This window comes from Drosophila subpulchrella, unplaced genomic scaffold (assembly GCF_014743375.2).
Source record: "Drosophila subpulchrella strain 33 F10 #4 breed RU33 unplaced genomic scaffold, RU_Dsub_v1.1 Primary Assembly Seq354, whole genome shotgun sequence".
In the NCBI taxonomy this organism is placed as follows: domain Eukaryota; kingdom Metazoa; phylum Arthropoda; class Insecta; order Diptera; family Drosophilidae; genus Drosophila; species Drosophila subpulchrella.
The window spans coordinates 7,306,429-7,327,756 of NW_023665577.1; the positions used below are offsets into that span (position 1 = coordinate 7,306,429).

The 21,328-nt window shown below is 43.0% G+C and overlaps 6 protein-coding genes across 8 annotated transcripts; 3 read left to right on the plus strand and 3 right to left on the minus strand.

Moving 5' to 3' along the window:
* Positions 1-18: 18 nt before the first annotated feature.
* Positions 19-3,345, plus strand: LOC119560491 (myosin-11). The gene is made up of 3 exons (XM_037873957.1): positions 19-232; positions 289-2,133; positions 2,202-3,345. The coding sequence occupies exons 1-3, from the start codon at positions 116-118 to the stop codon at positions 3,249-3,251; spliced, it is 3,012 nt and encodes a 1,003-aa protein (XP_037729885.1). The 5' UTR covers positions 19-115; the 3' UTR covers positions 3,252-3,345.
* On the minus strand, positions 3,230-5,482 carry LOC119560492 (O-phosphoseryl-tRNA(Sec) selenium transferase). Its single transcript, XM_037873958.1, has 4 exons — positions 5,159-5,482; positions 4,976-5,105; positions 3,848-4,864; positions 3,230-3,786 (listed from the first exon to the last, which is right to left on the minus strand). The coding sequence occupies exons 1-4, from the start codon at positions 5,270-5,272 to the stop codon at positions 3,611-3,613; spliced, it is 1,437 nt and encodes a 478-aa protein (XP_037729886.1). The 5' UTR covers positions 5,273-5,482; the 3' UTR covers positions 3,230-3,610.
* A 465-nt stretch (positions 5,483-5,947) lies between these two features.
* Positions 5,948-11,543, plus strand: LOC119560158 (protein krasavietz). 3 transcript variants are annotated; one of them, XM_037873513.1, is made up of 8 exons: positions 5,948-6,096; positions 7,822-8,070; positions 8,144-8,244; positions 8,814-8,952; positions 9,214-9,379; positions 9,625-9,868; positions 9,941-10,283; positions 11,049-11,543. In XM_037873513.1, the coding sequence occupies exons 2-8, from the start codon at positions 7,833-7,835 to the stop codon at positions 11,084-11,086; spliced, it is 1,269 nt and encodes a 422-aa protein (XP_037729441.1). In that variant the 5' UTR covers positions 5,948-6,096; positions 7,822-7,832; the 3' UTR covers positions 11,087-11,543. The 3 variants fall into 3 exon arrangements, with proteins under 3 accessions (XP_037729441.1, XP_037729442.1, XP_037729443.1); XM_037873514.1 differs by lacking the exon at positions 5,948-6,096 and adding an exon at positions 6,586-6,832; XM_037873515.1 differs by lacking the exon at positions 5,948-6,096 and adding an exon at positions 6,926-7,080.
* Positions 11,544-14,041: 2,498 nt separating this feature from the next.
* Positions 14,042-16,938, minus strand: LOC119560501 (V-type proton ATPase subunit E). The gene is made up of 5 exons (XM_037873971.1): positions 16,818-16,938; positions 16,608-16,720; positions 15,865-16,077; positions 15,474-15,800; positions 14,042-15,410 (listed from the first exon to the last, which is right to left on the minus strand). Exons 2-5 carry the CDS (start codon positions 16,638-16,640, stop codon positions 15,303-15,305), a joined length of 681 nt encoding a protein of 226 aa, XP_037729899.1. The 5' UTR covers positions 16,641-16,720; positions 16,818-16,938; the 3' UTR covers positions 14,042-15,302.
* A 389-nt stretch (positions 16,939-17,327) lies between these two features.
* LOC119560701 (splicing factor 3A subunit 3) lies at positions 17,328-19,182 on the plus strand. Its single transcript, XM_037874288.1, has one exon. It carries the CDS (start codon positions 17,454-17,456, stop codon positions 18,963-18,965), a length of 1,512 nt encoding a protein of 503 aa, XP_037730216.1. The 5' UTR covers positions 17,328-17,453; the 3' UTR covers positions 18,966-19,182.
* Positions 19,174-19,948, minus strand: LOC119560702 (mitotic spindle assembly checkpoint protein MAD2B). The gene has a single exon (XM_037874290.1). The coding sequence runs from the start codon at positions 19,824-19,826 to the stop codon at positions 19,230-19,232; it is 597 nt and encodes a 198-aa protein (XP_037730218.1). The 5' UTR covers positions 19,827-19,948; the 3' UTR covers positions 19,174-19,229.
* Positions 19,949-21,328: the final 1,380 nt, after the last annotated feature.

The window sequence follows — 21,328 nt, forward strand, 5'->3', positions numbered from 1 at the left end:
TTCACAACAGAAGCTGAAAGAAGAAGAAATTGTTGCCTGAAAAATAGCGCCTCCTCGGAAAAATATTTGAATTTATCGCTACGAAAAGGAAACTACGGCGTCGCTTTAGCCGACTATGAGCACTCCGGGGATGAGTCTGTTCCAGGGGGCGGACACCCTGAACGTGAACTCCTCACTGGATCGTCAGGAGGAGGAGGAGGCGCTGCAGGATCAAAAGAGACGCGAGCAGGAGGTGAGTAATCTGGGAAAGCCTGGTAAATAATGTCACCGATTTCGTTTCTACGCAAGATTGGGCATATGCTGGTGAACGCCTTCGACGACCTGGAAGATGATGAGAACACAATCGACTCCACGACAACTTACCATTCGGAACAGCCACCAGCTGTTCTGCCCAACTACGCAACGCATCCGCCCCAGAAACCGCTGCAGGAGGATCCGCAGCAAGCAAACGAGATGCACCGCCTCAAGATGATGTTGGAATCCAAGAACCACGAACTACAGAACGTCACCCAGATCGCCAATGCTGCGCACAAGCAACTGGATGAGTTGCAGAAGTGCCTCTCAATCACGCAGGCTGAGCTTGACCGGGCGCATCGAGAAAAGCGGAACACCCACGAGTTGCTGGTGGAGACTAAGGAGAGTTGCTCCAACAAGGACAGCGATCTGGAGAAGATGCGGTTGGAGAGGAAGCAGTTGGAGGAGGAGAACACGCGATTAGTGGGCCAGTTGGAGATCACCAAAACCCTGCTCTCCGACGTCCAGTGCAAGTATGACATGGTGCAGAAGGACAAGCACAAGCGGGAGGAGCGCAGCGCCGAATTGCGGGTCAAGCACATTGAGGACTCCCATCGAGCCCAGTGCGATCTCTTTCAGCAGCAACTCAGCCAAGTCAAGGATCAGCTAGAACGCAAGCAGAACGAACTAGAGCAGATGACCACGCGCTACAATGCTCTGCAGTCCGGCCATGAAACTATGCTGCTGGATAAAGCCGCCAAGATAAACGAACTGAGTCAAGCTCTGGATATGGCCCAGATGCGCTGCACCCAAATAAACAACCGGCCCGATTTGGAGGCGGAGAACCACCGCCAGCAGCAGTGCATAAGTGACTTGAAAGCCCGCATTGCCTCCTTGGAACAAACTGTCGGTTTGCTCAACGACCGCCTTAACGAAACCACGGCGGAGCTTGACCTAATGGACTCGCTTATTCAACAGCACCAGGCGGATGAATCGCCCACTGGAAGGCTAAGTCAAGTGGGTGGATCCCGCCTTGTGGGCAGCACACCCCTGAATCCTCTGGATAGGGTTAGCCACATCAAGCAGGAGCTTTATCGGGCACTGGCCAATCTAAAGAATAAGCGGGAGGAGGTACGGCGCCTGGAGAAACACCTGGAGGAGCGCAATCAGGAAGTGCGCTTGCTGCGCGACCAGGAGAACCAATCGCTAGTTCAACTAGCCACGCTTAAGGAAGGCAAAATGCGTCTGGAGAACAAAGTGAAAGCCATGCAGCAAGAGCTGGAAGAGCAGCAGCACAAATCACAACAGGAATCAGGTCTGCAGGCACAGCTGGATACCATAATAACCGAGAGGGATGCCCTCAAGGAAAATCGTCAGCGGATCGAGGAGCAACTCAGGAATGTCGAAAATGATCTGGAACAACTTAGGCAGCAGCACGAAAGCCTACAGCGAGATTACGAGCAGCTCACACAGGATAATCGTCAGCTGCGAACCCGAGCAACTGCGGACAACCTGCGCTTGGAGCTGGAACGTCACAAGATACTTCTCAAAGATTCACAGAGCGAAGTGGAGCGACTTAAGAAACTATATGCTGATATTGCCACAGATAAGGAGTCGTTGGATTACGAATTAAGAAAACTAAGGGAATCGGACACGCTCAAGGAGTTGCAGGAACAACGCCAACAATTGGCCACTGCCCAGCGAAATTTGCAGCTGGCTGAGCTGAAGTCACAGGAGCTGAAAAAGCTTCTGGAATCAGAAAAACTAGGCCACGAGCGTGATTTACAGACCCTACGACAGAAGAGCGAACGGGAGAAGCGAGAGGGAGCCACTGCGGCGGCCAAAGAAGTCTCCGATAACTGCAGCAAGTGCATCGAGAATCTGGCAGAGATTACCAAGGTGGGCGAGAAAATCACTTTTTTCCATATAAGTAATAATTAAATAATAAACAACTCTCACACTTTCAGTCGGAAATTCAACTTTTGAAGCTCCAAAACGTTAGCTCAATGCAGGCAAAGGAGCTCAAAGAATTGGAACATGAACTGGAGCAATCCAAGATTTTGCAGGCCGAGATGCAGGAAAAGATCGAGCTTTCCAGCAAACAGGACGAGCTTATTAACGACCTCAAGGAGAAGGCCAAACAATTTGAGGCGTACATAATGCAGCAGGAGGAGTACCAAAAGCAACAGCAGCAGAAGAAGAACGCGCCCAGTCCGAGGTCTAAATCTGATTCCTCGCCGAGCTCATCCCCGAAAGAGCTAACCCAGGAGCGGATAAAGATAATCGAACAGCGGGTTCGCGATGAGATGGCCAAACTTTTTGCGGCCGAACTCAAGAAGTTCACATCCCGCCTGCAACAGACTGAAGAGCGGAGCCAGTGCCTCCAAAGGGAGTACCAAGCGGTATGTGCAGAGCTGCAGCAACGGCAAACAGAGGTCGATCTGCTTAAACAAACCATCCTGGCAGAACGCGAGAACATCGAAGAGATTTTGGCCGACAAGGAAGAAAAACAGAAGGCAATGCTGAAAAAGTGCCGCCAGGAGCTGCAAGCAAAGAACCAGCGAATCGCAGAACTCCTCCGCGAAGTGGAGGAGCAACACGCCAGCATCGATTCGGAGAGACAGTCCATGAAGGCTGTGATGGCTCAGTGGGAGAAACAGCGGCAGTCTATCGACCAGGTGGAGCAGCACTGGCGCCAGCAGCTGGACTCATTGCGCACCACCCACGAAGAGGCGATGCGATCTGCCCAGCAGCGCTATCAAAGTGCAAAGCGCACCGCCCACAATTACAAGTTGTATGCCGAGGATAAGGAAGCTCATATGAAACGAGAGTATGAGCGCATAAAACATGAGTATGACCTGTCGTTGGCCAAGATCGAAGCGACCATGAACCAGCACCTGGAGCGGCGAAGTCGCGAAAGGCACCGCGACAAGGAAAACGTGCCCAGCAATAGCAGCAGCAACCCAACTAGCAGCTCGAATAATAAACCCAAATGTAATGGCCACAGCAAAAGCTAGGGAACTTAGGTTTATTTGTCTCGTTAGTAAATTGTCGTTATCGCATGCACTGCCAAATTGTTTATCCAAATACAAGTTGCTATACATTCCTAAATTTTGATCTGTTTCAATTTACAAAAGGTTTGGCATTTCCTATCCAGGACTTGGTTATGGTTATATGGTTATCAGAACAAGTTATTGTTGCATACTTTTTGAATACCAACTTTCCTCCGCGCTAAACGCCATCTTAAAGCTGTTTTATTCACAAAAAAGAGGTTCCCAAACTGAAATCACCTTAATAAAAAGAGCCAATGGCGTAATAACATCATTTTGTTTATAAAACCTATAAATTAGTTAATTTAATTTAAGTGATGCAATTGTTAGTCTGTTGCCTTTGGTAGGATTTTTGTTGTGCTTTCATTTTTATTTTGACTTAACTGGCGCCAGCACTTGCCAAAGATATCAAAAAATTTGTCGATCTCCTCTCGAGTTATTCCCAAGGCAGCCGCCACAGTTAGATAAGGCACTTTAAGCTCGTTGCGGTGGGAGCCAAAATCTGAACAAAGTTTACGTATTTATTTTAATATCATAAACACCTCATACCTGCGTTTACTCACCCACAAACTCATGTCCATCAATGGTTTTGGTTTGCCCCGGCACAACTACTCTTGCTCCGGACACTCCACGCATGTGCAGCATAGATCCAAGCTGGGTGATGCTTTCCTTCTCATCCACAGCAAGTGTACCTAGTGTTATTGCCAAAGATATGGAGTTATACCTGCTATCAATTACCACCTCTCCGCGACTCTCTGCAAATTTCTGAAGGTTATCTCTGAGGTATATGAAGTTCTCGGCCCGCTGCTGGATGAGCGATTGAAAACCGTTGCGACCGAGCGATAGAAGCGTCATAAGGACGTCCAGGGACTGGGAGCCACTAGCTCTTCCCGCATAACTGCTGGCCACTTCGTGCAGCAGACTCTCATTGAAACTGGCCACAATGGCACCGCCCACTGGCACCAACAGATTCTTGTCGCTGCTCTGGACAAAGTAATCAATGCGTCCCATTTGATTTGCCCGCTCCAGCTGACGAACGATGTCCTTCGCCTGTAGTCCGTAAGCATTGTTGACCAGGTGGGGAAGCTGCGTTTGTTGTGAAAGCTTGGATATTTCCGCAATGTCATCGCAGTTGCGCGGGGCAAAACAACTGGTGGTGGTGTATAGGCAGAGGATGCTCTCGACTCCCAACCGCTCTATCTTCTCCCGGAATAAATTGATGTCGGTGTGCAGAGACTCTCCGTTAACCTGACAGGGGATCACCACTGGCTCCAAACCCGCGGCGGTGATTGCCTTGAAGCAGGACTTCTGATCGATGCGGGACCAGAGCACATACTTCGCCCCGGGTCTCCGCTTGCGAAGACTCTGCAGACACAGGGTTAGGGTCATGCCAGTACACATCGGCACGAGGAAGCAGCCGGCACAACTGGCCAGTCCGATTCCCCGCACAAGGTCCAGGATTAGTGCATTTGTCAAGCGTGCAAGCAGAGTGGAGCCAGCAGCCTTGGGTTGCGCCTCCAGTAAATCACCAGAGCGGCCGATTCCGTGACCAAAATTGTAGTGTCGGCGGGCGACGAGCTCTGTATGAGATAAGGCGAAATAAGTAAAGGGGTATTAACAATTCGTAGTAAGCAGTGCTCCCCAAAAATAAGGGCTAATCATCTTGGTTTGTGTAAAACTAGTCAACTCACTACAGGCAATTCGGGCCTCCCGTTCTCCAAGTCCGACCTTGTGCGGAAAGTTATTGCTGTCCAAGGACGCCAGCTGGAGCACCAGCTCCTCAATCTGCTCATCGGACCATCCAGTCTCCGGCAGTTTCCTCTTTAATATTACAAAATTAATTCTTAGATTTGGACAAGCTTGGGTTTGTTTACCTTCTCGAGGAGCTCCTTGAAACTGCGTTGCTTGCTGCGTTGAGCTGCTAGACCCAGCTGCAAATAGTTGGCCGGCACTAGTTTTCCTGGTATATTTATATGATCAAAGTTCATTGCGCTTTACGCAGCTTTTGAAGTAATTATATTAAAAAGTAAACAATATCGTAATCTGTGTGCGCCAAACAGTTCCAATTGGATTTCGTGAAGTATCAAACGGCGTTACCATATTGTCGATAATCTAGCCATTTTATTCGCGTAGAAAAATAGCTATGCCTAACAGCTATTCCCTAATCCTTTAAAATGCTGAATTGTTAAAAATTAAACAACAATCTCTGCAACCTCGAGGCTGTTGAATTGTTGAAATCCAGAGTGGTTAGTGAGCATTATTTACTTTAAAGTAAATTAGAAAACTATATTTTAAGTTGTTCCTAGCTATTAATAATTTTAGGCTAACTAAAACTGCTGATATTTGTTGTTTAATTTAAATTTAATCATTTCAGCAAAACTTAGACTATTGATAAATCCACTAGTGTGAATTTTTAATAGTGTAAAAATACAGCAATAATAAAATTAAAACTGCCTAGGTCCGGCAGCACTGTTTTTAACAGACATAAAGTGGCTCGCTTGATGGAAAATCGTGCGATTGCTCACGATTGTCTCTTTTTCTTGTACTTTACTTAAAGCTGCGATCTGCTATAACGCCGAAGATTTTGACCAGTAAAACAAAGAATAACCCGATGAAAAGTCATTTTGTTCTTGGGAGTGTGACCAGTCGGCAACAGATCCATAATTGTGTAATTTTCCCATCTGGCAAGGCACTTTGTTATTTCCTGCGGAACAAGCCACGGTCCCACTGCAAGTCGTCGAGAAGAAACAGCCCAACAGCTACACAAAAAGTTACTTCTATTCGCAGCAAAACAGATTTTTTTGTTTTAATCGTAAGTACCCAAGCACAACTAATATAGAGTAGATGTTAGCTGAGATTTGCCAGGATAGCGTCGGTAAACTCGGTATTGGTAGTTTTGACAGCAATGACTAAGCCTTTGTCTGCGCCTTTGTTGGAAAAGGGGTTATGTACGAACTGCGTGCGTACATATGGCGAGGTTAGTCATCGGGCAGCCATAAATTCACGCAGCAAAGCATTTAGTGGCCAGCGGGCCTTTGTTCGACTGTACCTTGCACATTATTTAATAAGAGCGACAGAAATATGCACACTTTGGACCCCCTCAGTTTTTTTTTCGTTTTACGTTCGCAGTTTCCCCGTTTCTTTTCGTATCCCTCTCCCCTTCATCCGCAGTTCGCCATGTCAATTGTCGCTTCAAAATGGCGCCGAACCACATGTCTTCGTTATCGGCTCGTCTGCTTCGCCTCGTTCGGCCGACCGCTCGTGTGTCATTCGCTCATTCGCTCTCTGAATTTCATTTAACAAAGTGGTGCGCGCAGACGGGGCGCTGGACTTGAGGCAAACAACATATACCTAGTAACCGATTGTGATAGCTGTTAAAAATAGAATTCCGGACGTAGTCTGAATTCGACTCGGGCAAAATTGTTAACGTTGATATTAAAGGCAGAAAAGTAAATTCCGTTACAAAAAATATACTCTTTGGCTTTCTCTCTCCTTCAGTCACTGTTGAGTGTGTGTGCGTGCGTGTCAATTTTACAGTGCAAAAGCTCGTAAGTAAAAAGGAAAGAAGAGATCTGTCTCTTTGTTTTTTGTCGTCTCGACTCAATAGTATTAGTAAGCGCCGCGCGAGGTTAAATTAAATTACACATTCTTAAACACGCTCACACACTCGCCTCGTCAGTTGTGAAAAAGCAACAGGCGCACACACGCACGCACACACTCACCAGAGTTCGATTACTTGCAAGGACACGCGGAAGCGGCGAGCACAGGGCCAGACTTATTTCCGTTGAGTGAAAGTGTAAGTTTCAGTTCCTTGAATCAGCCGGAAGCGTACTTGAAAACCTAGGTATTTCCATTTTCGCAATTTCTCTGCTTTGACAATTTCCCCAACCAGCCAATACGTAGACGTCAGCACACGGGTCGCTTTTGTATGTGTACTACATGCACAATGACCTCGTTTCCCTGCCGCGCGCTACCCAACAGAGTAACAACGTCAAAATTTCACTTTATTCTGCGTTTCTTTGTCGATTTCTTGGGCGGGCGGTTCTCCTCGCCTCGCCTTTCATTTTATTTCATTTCATTTCTTTTTCGTCATTATCAAACTGTAAAAGATTGAGTGCGTGTGTATGTGAGATAGAATGTGATACGGAGAGAGGAGTATGGCCGTTCTCTGTTCGTGAATGTGTGAGTGCGCAAAGCACATGTACGCGAGCATTTTTAGGTTAAGGTTTCCCTACACGAGCTGAGTATTTTTTTAGCTTTAGAGTTTTGCTTCAACACCCGGTTTAAGGTGTTCAAATTATATTTCAGATACAAAGCAAAAGTATTTATAAGAACAATAGAAAAAACTCGGATCGTGCAGAAGGGCTTAGTCATCTTTGACTATTAGTTCGCTATTTAATGACATATAATAAAATACAACACGAAAAACATATTCTAACCAATCTAGTGACCTTGCCAATTGAGTCTCCCCAGAAATAGAAACTAACAGGGCCAAACTTAAAGCTCTTCCATCTCTGATCGATTTTTACCTTTGCAGCAATTTATTGTATGAGTCAAAAAACTGAAAGACCAGTGCTATCGGGTCAACGCATCAAGACCAGAAAAAGAGATGAAAGAGAAAAATATGACCCAACGGGATTCCGTGATGCGGTCATTGCTGGTCTCGAAAAAACTGAAGGCGACCTGGAACAAATCTCTAAATATCTAGACAGCGCGGGCAACAAGCTCGACTATCGTCGTTACGGTGAAGTTCTCTTCGATATATTGATTGCAGGAGGTCTACTAGGTAAGTCCCGATGGCTGCGAAGATTCCCGGTCTGGCTTTTTCTAACTGTCGATTTTCTGTTCTTCGATTACAGTGCCTGGCGGTTCCATATCTCAGGATGGCGAAAAGCCGCGCACAAACTACTGCATCTTCGATGCGCCCGAGAGCATGGAGTCCATGCGCAACCATGAACAGGTTTGTTAAAGCTTTAAAAGTTTTAAGTTGATAACATATGATATTACTAGAAATTAGACAAGATCTACGGGTTTATTAAAACGATTCATTCATAAATTACAAAATTACCTTTGATCGACCAATGTTTTGGTTGTTTAACTAGAATTGTTTAATAAGTAATGTTCCTGCATTTCATTAGAACTGATTATAAAGTTTAAAAATGTAATCAGTGTCAAGAAATGCAAAATGAACTGACACATTTACTTGTCTTTGGTTTGTTCTAACCTCTAACATTCTAAAGATTTCTTCTGTGTCAACAACTAATCTCTATCTACGACACACTTGGAAGGTCACGCTATTGAACCGCTGTGCGTATTATTAGAACCGGTTATGCATCTCAACAACCTAATCGGTGTCAAAATATGCAAAATTAAAAGCACCATTTTACTTGTCTTTATTTTGTTAAATTCTTAAGTCAGCAATCTAAAGATTTCTAATGTTGCAACAAAGAGTCAAAATGTAAAACTATTAATCCCGATTAATTGAACAGCCAACTAATAAGTGTAAAATTTTCTTTCTTCTATTTTTAGGTATTTGTTAAGCTCATCAGACGGTACAAGTACCTTGAGAAAATGTTCGAAGAGGAGATGGGGAAAGTTCTATTATTCGTAAAGGGCTTTACCCCAAGTGAACGTATCAAGCTTGCGCGTATGACAGCGCTCTGGTTAGGTAAGTTATCCATGTTCAAAACCCATATTTTCGTTGCTTAAAGCCAGCCCATTTAGTTATCAAATTAGTTGAGTCTTGATGAACACTTGTTCGACTGGTAGCTGAGGGGCTAAATTAAACTCACTCTTGGTATACTGACTCTTGGATGATTTAGCCACATCCAAAAGCCACGAGCCCAAGGACAAGGTCTCATTCAGGCTCTTTAAACGTATTTTTCGAAAACGAGTACTAAGCGTTGGCACCTCTTTCTTTAATCCGCAGTTAACGGCTCTGTACCGCCAAATGTTTTACTGGTACTGAACAACGAGCATCTGATCAAAGATGGCATTGCACTGGAGTTTCTACTAGAGCTGTTCCAGACGTTCAAGCAAGAGAAGGGCATTGCATATCTGATTCAGGCGCTTAAGAAGGGTGGACTGGAAAGCAAGTAAGTTTATTGGTCGGTTTGTACTTGGTCCGGAATGTTCTCAGGAAGATGCTTCAATCAGCCAGTTGTGCATCTTTAATTGATATTCCTAGAATAAAAAATTTGATGGAGTTTTACCTAATTCGCAAATGAACCTTCGCTTCATTTGGGTGCCGATTTAATTTCGTACACTATAAACAAACCATTTTTAATACGAAATCCGTTTTTTTAACTAATTTATTTTGATTCCTCTATGTCTATTTTAGACTTATGGACTTTTTCCCACCAAACAAACGTACTGAGGAATATTTTAAACAAGTTTTTCTTGACAAAGAACTCAACGAGATCGTCAAGCTGCATAAGGCTCAAGCTAGCCAGGAGGCTAAGCGCGAGTTGCAGCAAGCACTCATCGATGATATCAACGATGAGAAGCCACACAATGAGATAACCTCAGACATTAAGGAATTCTCGCAACGCAACAACATTCCCGATCATGAAATAATTGTCATTGTAAGTCTTGTCAGCCAATATAAATCGCGACCAACTTCTTTCTAACGCAAGCGCATCTATGATCTTTAACAGATTTGGTCCACCATCATGTCATTGGGCGAATGGAACAAGAAGGAGGAGCTGGTTACCGATCAGGCTGTTCGTCACCTGAAGACATACTGCACACTGTTGCAGGCTTTCGCCTCAACAGACCGTTCGGAGTTGGCCCTAATCCTAAAGGTGCAGGAATTCTGCTACGAGAACATGAACTTTATGAAGGCCTTCCAAAAGATCATCTTGTTGTTCTACAAGACCGAGGTTCTGTCCGAGGAGATCATCTTGCGCTGGTACAAAGACGGTCACTCAAATAAGGGCAAGATGCATTTCCTCGAACAAATGCGCAAGTTTGTCGAATGGCTTCAGTCAGCCGAAGAAGGTTCGTATTTTTGAAATGAGACTAGTGCAATTATTTGAGAATGGTCTTGTCCCAAATGGCTTGATTCTGGTACACAATTGCAAGATAATTTGAGTTTTTTGCTTGCCTCGTTGCTTCTCAATTCACTGAACTACGCAGGCCAATGAAAACTTGGACAATACAGTATTTAATTTAGTTGGGTGCCGCCCTAGCAAGTCTTTAAAAGTGCTTCCATCAAATGGTAGTGTAGTGCAATTTTTGAGAATGGTCTTGTCCATAATGGCACTTTCGTTGTACAAAATTGCAAGAGCATTTGGGTTTTTTGCTTGCCTTGTTGCTTTACAAATCCCTAAGCATCATAGGCCAATGAAAACTTGGACAAAATCATATGTTTTTAATAAGCATGCTTCTTACAAAGCTTTTAAGGGCTTCCATTAATTGGTAACAAAATTAAAGGGTTCATGTACAGTATGCCAGAGCAAAAGAATGATTGGGTGTCCATATAACCCACCCGTGGTTCATTTTGGCCAATAATCGTTTGGACAGCTGCATCGGTATTAATCTGCACAATCCCCCACTGTTAAAGCTCCGAACGTTTGCATCGTTTGATTGAGCTATAAGGGATGTGTGCCAGAGCATTTGAATGGTTGGGTGTCCAAATAACTCAATATAGTTAAATTTGGCCAATAATCATTTGGACAGTCGTACTAAAGAGTCAAATTAATTAGTGTTTATATATACTTCTTGAAAACAATACTAACGTTTTGTTTCCTTATGTTTTTACAGAATCCGAATCTGAGGACGAACAAAAGAATGGCGAGTAACAAGGACAAGGTTAATGGCTAAAAAGAAAAGGAACAACACAAACGGAGCCGCCCTTTACCATCCCCATCCGATAATTCGGAACCAGCATCTACAACAGCCAGTCGAACTATATATACAATCCACCCCTATGAATAACATCATTATGAGAAACTCCACCTATATAACACTCAAAAAATTCCAACAATAAAGGAGAGAGTAAAACATACCGTCGTGCTAGAAATTACAAGTTTGTAGTCCACTGTCCGATATCTTAGTTTTCCAAATGATGTCTTTATCAAATCAGTCGTGACCCATATTCAGTTCCCGTTTAAAGGCAATATACGCAAGATGAATATATAGAAACAAATTGATTTAAATGTGTTAATAAAAGTTTCAAGTTCTACAAGTACCAAAAAACATCGGAAACGGAGGTAACTCGCAATGAATAAATAACCCCACACAGGATACCAGAACATATTCACTTTAAATCTATTTAAAATTTTAAGGAAAACTTGTTCGGAAACCTTTGTCGAAAATAGAGATTATAGAAACGCTTTATGTGGGGAAAAGGGCTGTGTCCCGTTTGTATGTTCGCTTTACTATTTATTAATTTTTCCCTACATATGCATATTGCGACAAGAACTAGGATTCGTTATCAAATGATAAGCCACGTCAACGACACATTGACGAATGCTATCTTTGAAGAAGGGATCGAGGGATCTTATGCTAGCAAGTTTCATCGCAACGTATTTGAACAGAACCGATCAAATTACCAAATATAAATTGCATTGGAAGTACATTTGTATATGTATACAACCATTAAATGAAAAACCATAAAAAGTATTTAATTATTACGCTAAGAAGGCATATAAAGTTCGGTACATTTATAGGTCGGACCAGCTTTAAGGGAGTTTAGGTGGTGCATACAAGTTGGCTTGTACATCAAGAAAACACTGACTGATGTGTTCAAAAAAAACTTGAATCTATTTGGCCCAAAAAATTTTGTTTGGGGTGATGCGGAAGTCTTCGGGAGAAATTTGTATTTATAATCGGCTGCCACAGAAATTATTTAATGATAGTTTGGCCGATTTTCCCCCACCCCCATATTAATTCGAAATACATGAATATCCCCTTATATGCATCCGTATAAATTCAGCGCTAAGCGATTTCTGTGGCTCCTTTTATGATATACGGCTGACCAATTCTTAACGATTCGGTTTTCGGAAGCATTCAGATAAGATACGGTTATATTCAATAAACAAAAATTAAACAAGTTATTTTATATCAAAGTGAAACTAAAAGTAAAGGGGTTAAAATAACACCGTGGGGGTTTATAGCCTCTTTCCACAGAGTCTATCGGTGTGAATCGGTTACAAATGTAAAACTGAAATTTTGTCAAAGGAGGATTTCAAGCTGGCAAAACTGTCGTTAAATATATATTTATCGGTCCTTTTTTGCCAAGCAAAAGTCCTCTTGACGAGGTAAAAAAAAGCCAAAGTAAAATCCCACTTACATTTTTTCACGCGCCAATATTTCAACGGTGAATAAACTGGACAGATAAAACGGAGAAAAAACTTTATAAATCACTTGTAGAATAAGAGTATTTTGCATTCTTTGAAAAGTATGTAACAGGTAGAAGGAAGCGCTGTCGACCCTATCAAGTTTAAAAATTCTTGGTCCGAGTCATGTCTTGTAATCGATGTGGAACTATAAGACCTAGAGCAGGCTTAAGTCTACAGATCCTGCGATCGGCCCGCAAATCGAACACTACTGTGGCGCCCAAAGTTTCGATGCCAGAATTTAAATTAAATATTTTGTAGGTTTAAAATTTAAACATTAAGTGCGTTTTTAGTTTTGTTTATCAGTAAATCTACACATTCGAATATTAATCGAAGTGAACCATAACGAGCAGTTAAAGTTTACATCGATAATTGGAGCTAGTTTGTGAGATCGAAAACAGTCGCTATGGCGCCCACATTTTAAAACGATAGAGTTAAAAGGTTGCATTCAGATGGTAATAGAGCCTATGTTTGTTTCGACCCAGTTCCACGCCCACAAATCGCATAAGCTTGTCACGCCCACATTTTTCAAGATTTTCAAGTTTTAAATATAAAACGGGATACAGATTTCCCTCTTATCACTGTGGACGGCAGTCCCTGCAGTGAATAAGTGTACCGCGAATGTGCGCGAAGAGAAAAAGCCCAAAAAATTGAAAATCTTGCGATACTTCGATCGAAACAAGTAATAAACCACGGCTGAAGATGTTTCAATAACATACTTGCTCTACTTTCTAAAGTTACGAAATGATGCCTATATCTTTGTGGAAACCCTTTAGCGGTTTTCTAAAAACTAATCGACTAATTTTTTCTGATACTTGCCAAAAACTATGCAACACCAATCTGGTAAAGATGTATAAAAAATGTAATGTAGAAGGAGGACAGACTGGGAACTTACACGTTTTTAAATTAAGATTTTCTTTGTTATTATTTATAATATTTCAATAATTTAGATTGTGTTTAGCTGAAACCAAAAGTAAACATATTCAGCTGGGTGAAGCCAAAGATTTTGGTAAATTAGGCCATACATTTTTGAATGACATCTGATATTAAACAATAGGACCTCTTGACGAAGGAACAAACTAGTAACGGGTGCGATCGTTCAAAGTACAATACTTCTACATAAGATAGGAACCTACATTCAAAAATGTTCTCATGCGTCTGCAATTTACATTAAATTGGGTTTCTCTATTTGAATATGTACCCATTAGAAATGTTAACTATTGGTCTCTAGGGGTTAAATTTGTTTGATCCATCTCTTTCTTTAAAGAAAAAAAAAATCGCCCTCTCTAGCAATTAAAAACAATTTTAGTTTGGTTTAGTTTTTGGAAATACTGTTTTTATTCAACATAAATTTTGTTTAAAAGTAATTTTTCTTGCATTTCGTATTTCATGTAATGTATATAGTACTCGATGTTATATAATAACGCATATGCTATTTTGTATTTGTTTGCTAAATTTGTAGTTATTCATCATATTTGAACAATTTCAATTTACTTGGTAACGGTTAGAAAATGAGCCTGAAGAATACACTATGAACATTGGCGAACATGCAAATACAAGGTTCAAATTAGCTGTAGTTCCTGCGTGTTAGTCGGGTGTATGAACGCGGTGTTGTTTTAGAGCCTGAAATGAAGGTGCAGCGGCGAGAGGAATCGGTGGCAGTTCGGCAGCCCCCTAAATTGCGAATCTAATTTCCATTTTTTTTATTTTCTTTTAAGTATTATATGTTTTTATAGTGTGGAAGCTGAACTTGAGGGTCAACAAATTTAGCTACTTGGGCGGCTTGGCAATACTTCTTCGTCTTGGGTGCGGTGAATTATGGAGAGTAAATGTTGCGTGCTTAATAGTGTGTATTCGTTACTTTCGCTAGCTCAACAACAGACATTGATGATTTTCGGGGCTTTTGATGGGCCAGTGGCAGCTGCACACGCGTCCGTTGCCCTCGAAGCAGCGAAATTGGTTTTTTTTGGGTCCATTTCGGTGTTTCGGCGGGCAACAATGCTGAGTGGCCACGTGCACAGGCTGCCAGCGGCACTGAAAAGGGTGATCCACCGCCGTTGCTCCTCCTAATCGCTGCACTTAATAATTACAAACATAAACGACGTAGACATATAAACTTCAACAAAGACTACAGACGACAGAAATTAATGTACAAAAAACAACGCAAAAAGAGGGCAAAATTGAAAACAAAATTCTTGGACAGGAATGTATGCAAAATTTTAAAGTGTATGTATACAATATAAGCACATTCCTGGACCTACTGCTCAGAAATACGTGCATATGTAAAAAAAACGAACAAACTTTAACAAACTCGTATTATGCTTTCGTATGCTCCTAGGATCGTGTCCTTTAAACTATATAGTAAGTATTGGCATACAAACATATATATCGGAGTATATATATGTGTGTTTAGTGTGGGTATCATATAACTGCTGCATACACAAGGACCGAAATGTTCTTGAGTGTTTCAGTTTCACTATACAAAGACAACGGCAAAAGTATTTTGAAATCGAATATAATCCTAGCTGTTGCCTGACTGCCAAAGGATGATTTTACTTGGGTTCAATATTTAGTGGGTTGGAGCTTCTGTTGTTATAACTTGAACTGTTCCTGCTGGATAGGTGTTGATGCTGGTTCTCTTTCTGATTAGTTATGTTTTGTTTTGCACTTAAAGAATTTAGTCGGTGAATTTACGATTGACGTTGCGGCCGAAGAGGGCGTTACGAATCTCGGGCACCAGCTGCTGCGAAATGAGCTCTAATCTGGACTCCAGGGTGTTGGGCACCTGCAATAATTTTGATGTTTAGTTTAGAATGCACTTATATCATGTCATGGGGAGGGAACAAACCTTGATGCGTCCGTTCAGGGCCAGCAGCTCAACACCGCCGCAGGTATCAGCAGATAGGAAGTCTTTCTCGTCGATGAACAGATCAACGTTCTGTTGGATCCCGGCCTTGTACTGCTCCACAGCACTGGGCAGGACATCGCGCACCAGGGGCACATCGACCTGTCGGCAGCGCAGGATCACCTTGGGCTCCATGACCTGGAACAGGCCCTGGACGATTAGCTTGGTCAGCACAGTCTGGTACTCGGTCTGCTTCTGGGTGACCTCGCCGAGACGCTTGCGGGCATCATCCAGCACGCTGCTCACATGGTCCTCGCGCACTTTCAGCACCTGTAACGAGGATCCAAATGAGTTGAGGCTTTCCAGGTCGAGGGCCACTAGATAAGAGACCCACCTTCAGGCGAGCCTGGTTGAGCATGTTGGAGGACTGGATCTTCTTCTGCAGCTCCACCTGCTTCTCCTTCTTCTCGTAGTACTCCATGATCTTGAGGCGCTGCTGCTGGACGAGGCGTCCCTTCTCGATGTTGAACTCCTCCTCGGCCTTGGCGTCGATCTCCTCGGCTTTTTCATTGGCCTCCTGCTCAATGAACGCCATCATGTGTTTGATCTGAAACAGTCGTCCTGTTTAGTAGTTGCCCCTTTCGTCACATGATAATTGCATTCCATCGGAAACGTCCCAAAACCCAAAACCTTAGCCACTATTTATTTTCCTTTAAGTTTTGATAACGTAAGGGGTTCGCTGGTCGTGTGACAGAGAGTGCGAGTGTGGGGGCGCAGGGCTAGTCGTCTCGCTCCAACACATTGGGCCATTGCGGGGGCCGTGTCACATGACCAGCACGAATTTTTTACTCACTTTTTACGCAAAGTATTTGGACAATTGCCTTGCTGGGGCCCTAATAACCAATAAATCTGCCACAATCACAGAATAACTTGAATGTTTTATGCCAATTGGGCGGATGGCAGGCCAATAAGTTTGGGCATGAAAAGTTCACATGACTTGGTGGACATTTCGGATCCCATGACTTCGCCATCTTTATTGCATAGGCAAATCCAGGAGGAGTACCTAGTTTTGAGAGTTTCCCTATCCTATCCACTATGTCCAGGCACGACCTTCGCCGCTTTCCCGCTTCCAATTACCTGTTTCTGTACATCAGCATCGCTCAGTGCCATCTTGACTGATTTTTCTCACTTGCACAAACCGAACCGAAAGGAAATTCAAGTGTTTCGAAGAAGTCCACGTACAACCGTGCCTGCAATGGTTACAAATTTAGTTAAACTAATAAATTCAGAGCCGAGTCGAGTTGGAAACTGCGGCCAACACGAGGAAAGTGGAAAACGGTAAGTTACTTTTGCCTTCTGCCCAACGTCTGAAAATTTTCACTGCAAATCGATCATATGATTTCACGGGAAGTGTGACCCTGCGCTTGTATGGGCAAAAATGTGTATTTGTTGGAGCCGTCATACCTTCGATAGACTATGATATCGTTATCGCGTGGTACGGGCGGCACATTCTTAACTCGACTCGGTATTACCTACTATTGAACATACCCTATAACCAACAGCTCGATTTAAATGTAATTTAAAGAGTTAATTAAATTCAAAGATTCAAAAGAATTCAAAGCAGCTCTACTTAAATTAATTTAAAATATTTTTTAAAATAATATTTTCTATACAAAGCTCACATTCAAAATGATTTCACAATTTTTAAATCATCCCTAAATTAGAGAGTCAAACAGCAACGTCCCATGTGAACGCAGTTACAAGTTACAGTTTCGCTGTTACAATTTTAAACGTCAGTGTGAAGAGGGTATACTACCTTCTTGAAAGTTCGATGTCGATATTTTTGCCATCCCTACTTCGTGGTGACTGGTTTTTAATGTACACACGCTAAATAAAAAAAACTTTTGTTTTTCGACTGGATTTCGCTGAAAAAGAGTCTTCTATTTGAATTTAACTCCTATTTAATCCTTGCACTGAAAAGCCATGGAGACGCTCCTGGAGCAACAGCGACGCTACCACGAGGAGCGCGAGCGCCTGGTTAAACTGATGGTGGACGAGCATGCGACCAAGAAGCCGGGCGAAAAGGAGCGCATCCACTCGGAGCATCGGCTGAAGTACCTCATGGAACTGCACCACAACGCCACGTCCCAGCTGCGCGACCTCTACGAGGACAAGGACAACGAGCGGAAGGCGGAGATCGCCGCTCTTTCGGGACCTAACGAGTTCAACGAGTTCTACGCCCGCCTCAAGCAAATCAAGCAGTTCTACAAGTCCCATCCGGCAGAGGTCAGTGTACCGCTGTCCGTAGAGTTCGACGAGATGATCCGGGTGTACAACAATCCGGACGACATGAGCGCCCTGGTGGAGTTCACGGATGAGGAGGGTGGCGGCCGGTATCTGGACCTCAACGAGTGCTACGAGCTCTATCTTAATCTGCGGGCGGTTGAAAAGTTGGATTATATCAATTACCTGATGTCCTTTGACCATGTTTTCGACATCCCGCGAGAACGCAAGAACCGCGAGTACCGCAAGTACATAGAGACCCTCAACGACTACCTGCACCACTTCATCCTGCGAATCCAGCCCTTGCTCGATTTGGAGGGGGAGCTGCTGAAGGTGGAGCTGGATTTTCAGCGCCAGTGGCTGCTAGGTACATTCCCCGGCTTCTCGCTCAAGGAGACAGAATCTGCGCTGGCCAACACCGGCGCCCACCTCGATCTCTCCGCCTTCTCCAGCTGGGAGGAGCTGGCATCGTTGGGACTAGATCGTTTGAAATCGGCTTTGGTGGCCTTGGGGCTAAAATGCGGCGGCACCCTGGAGGAGCGCGCTCAGCGGCTATTCTCAACCAAGGGAAAGAGCACTTTGGATCCCGCTCTGATGGCCAAGAAGCCCAGCGCAAAGACCGCCAGTGCGCAATCACGGGAGCACGAACGCCACAAGGAAATTGCCCAACTGGAGGCACTGCTCTACAAGTATGCGGAGCTTCTATCCGAGCAGAGAGCGGCCACCAAGGAGAATGTCCAGAGAAAACAGGCTCGGACCGGCGGCGAGCGGGACGACAGCGATGTGGAGGCCAGCGAGTCGGATAACGACGACGATCCCGATGCGGACGACATGCCCTATAATCCGAAAAACCTGCCGCTTGGATGGGACGGAAAACCTATCCCTTACTGGCTGTACAAGTTGCACGGCCTGAACATCAGCTACAACTGCGAGATCTGCGGAAATTTCACCTACAAGGGTCCCAAGGCCTTCCAACGCCACTTTGCCGAGTGGCGACACGCGCATGGCATGCGCTGTCTGGGCATCCCGAACACCGCCCATTTCGCTAATGTAACACAGATCGAGGACGCGATCACGCTGTGGGAGAAGCTTAAGTCGCAGAAGCAGAGTGAACGATGGATCGCCGACCAGGAGGAGGAGTTCGAGGACTCGCTGGGCAACGTAGTCAACAGAAAGACGTTCGAGGATCTAAAACGCCAGGGACTGCTCTAGAGTAGATTTGAGTGACCCTTAAAAACTGGTCAATCGTATGCGGTGCTTAGTAATTTTAAAACTTTATTGGTCCGGCATGATCCAATTTTTTGACGCAGGCAGCGGAGAAATTTATTCAAAAGTATAGACCTTTATTATTATTCTAAAATTACCATACGATTTATAACTTGCGACCAGGGTAGTCTATGTAATTTAAAATAAACACCACTTCTTGTAATATTTGTAATTTTATTTACATAACGGTTATGTATGTGGAAGTGTACATTAGTTAAGGATGAGTGCCTCCATTTTCAATCCCACAGTCTCCACCGTAGCCAAGGGTAACAGGGAAACAGTTCCGGATGGTGACTGCGGTTCTTGATTCTGCGCTTGGAGCCAAGGGAACTCCTGGTACTGGGATTCGTGGCTGAGGCGAATGAATGCCTCCTGCGTCGTGTGCAGGTGTATTTTAAACTGGCAGCTTCCTGCAGGAAATTTGCCGACTTGATTCATCCGTTCGGATATTTGGTAGATGGCAGAGCGCATTTTCTGCTCGAACTCCATTAAATGATCATCCGCCAATTGGCCATCCCCCCGGGGAACAGATGACATTTTGTAGCTCTCCAACTGCTTACTTTCTTTCTGATACACTATCAGCTCCAGGCACTGCAGCTCCCTGCGGCGAAGAAGTTCTTGAGCGGATCTTAAAACGCCGCTGAGGTAGTTATTGAGCGGCGGGTAGATTGAGACAAAGACCGGTGTATTGTACATTCGCTTCTTTTTAAATATGTGCGCGGGGTATATACCCCGCACATAGAGAATGTGATTAACCAGCACCTCTATCGCCTCCACGATGATGTCGGCCTCATTCTCGGCCTGCATTTCGGCAGCTGGCGCAATAAAATTGTACAGTATAGATTCCTATCCCTATTTTTATTATTATTTAAATGCTTGTCAGCGCCTGTCGGCGTTAGTGAGGGCCTACTTTAGCAGCGACCTGGGAAATAAGACGATATGAGAGCGGCACTATCGACTGCTAGCACTCATAGAGATGGACAATGCCGCATTCACCAGAAAATTATAAAATATTTAGTGATCAATTTTAATAAACTTGCAATCATTGGGCACATTTACTTTTTCATCATTATCTTCTAGCGCCCTATGCCAGGGATTCGAACCCTTCTTCCCTTATGTACGTAGTGTGGCCTCTTCACCCTTCAGAAAATTGATTTCTTCCATACAAATCAATAAATAAACAAGTAAACATTTAAAAAGTCGTGCAAGGTAACAAAGAATTAAGTGCCTGATATTAATATTTACGTTTATACCTTCAAACTGACTTTTAAAAAGTTGGTTTTGGAAAACCAGCTGATCGGTCTACGAGAAGTAAGCAAACCAGGAAATGAAAGAAGAGAACGGGAATATTGAGTTCTCACGCTAAAAAATTGATAGTAATGTCATTTTAATTACCTTTAATTTGTATATAATAGGTGGAATGTTTTCCCCAGCAATGAAAGCTTTCGTTCGTTATTTAGATATCTTTGATTGTACAAAAAATTCCCTTTAACTTCGGCCAAAATCCATCTCCTTCTCAAGAATATACAAAAATATATCCAAGTAAAAACCAGATAAATAGGTGAAGAAATGCTAAATAACACGAAGACTTTTGTACAATACTTCACTTTTTCTGATCCGTTATTACTTTTTGTCAAATCTTTGTAGCCAATAATAAATAGTAATACAAAATAAAAAACATCTTTGTTTTGCTATGTGGTCGTTTTTATTCAACAATGTGTAGTTATAAAAATGATTTAACTATTTAAAATAATTATTTGCAATTGTATTTGCAAGTATGTAGAAGCATTAATGAATATATTTTTGTCCAAAGCACAATAATAATGACAATAACATTTTTAATACTGTTTTTTTTTTTTTTTTTTAATAATTTTGGGGTTTTGAAACGTACGGAACCTAAGTTCATTTAGAATTTTTTTCTAAAACAATTTAAAAAAGAAATTCAATATATATATATATATATCCATATATTTTACCCAACAGTTCACTGGACCTGGTGGCTTATTTCTCAGTAATGCATCATAGATAAGTTTCATTGATAAATCATTGATGAACACAAATGACTGATGAACTTGAAACCGTTTATCACTGAATAATTCATCAATCCTGTATGAAATCAAACAAATTTCTGTGTACATCATTCATTCATTGGGCATTCATTGAACTGTCGTATAAGACAGTCGGTTTTGCTATAATTGTCGACTGGGAGCATAGGCTCGGCCGAAATCGCCAAAATCTTTAGACTTTTGTTGAATTGCCTAACTTTAGATATGTTTATTTAGTACAAATAAACCACCCGTTTTCCTTAT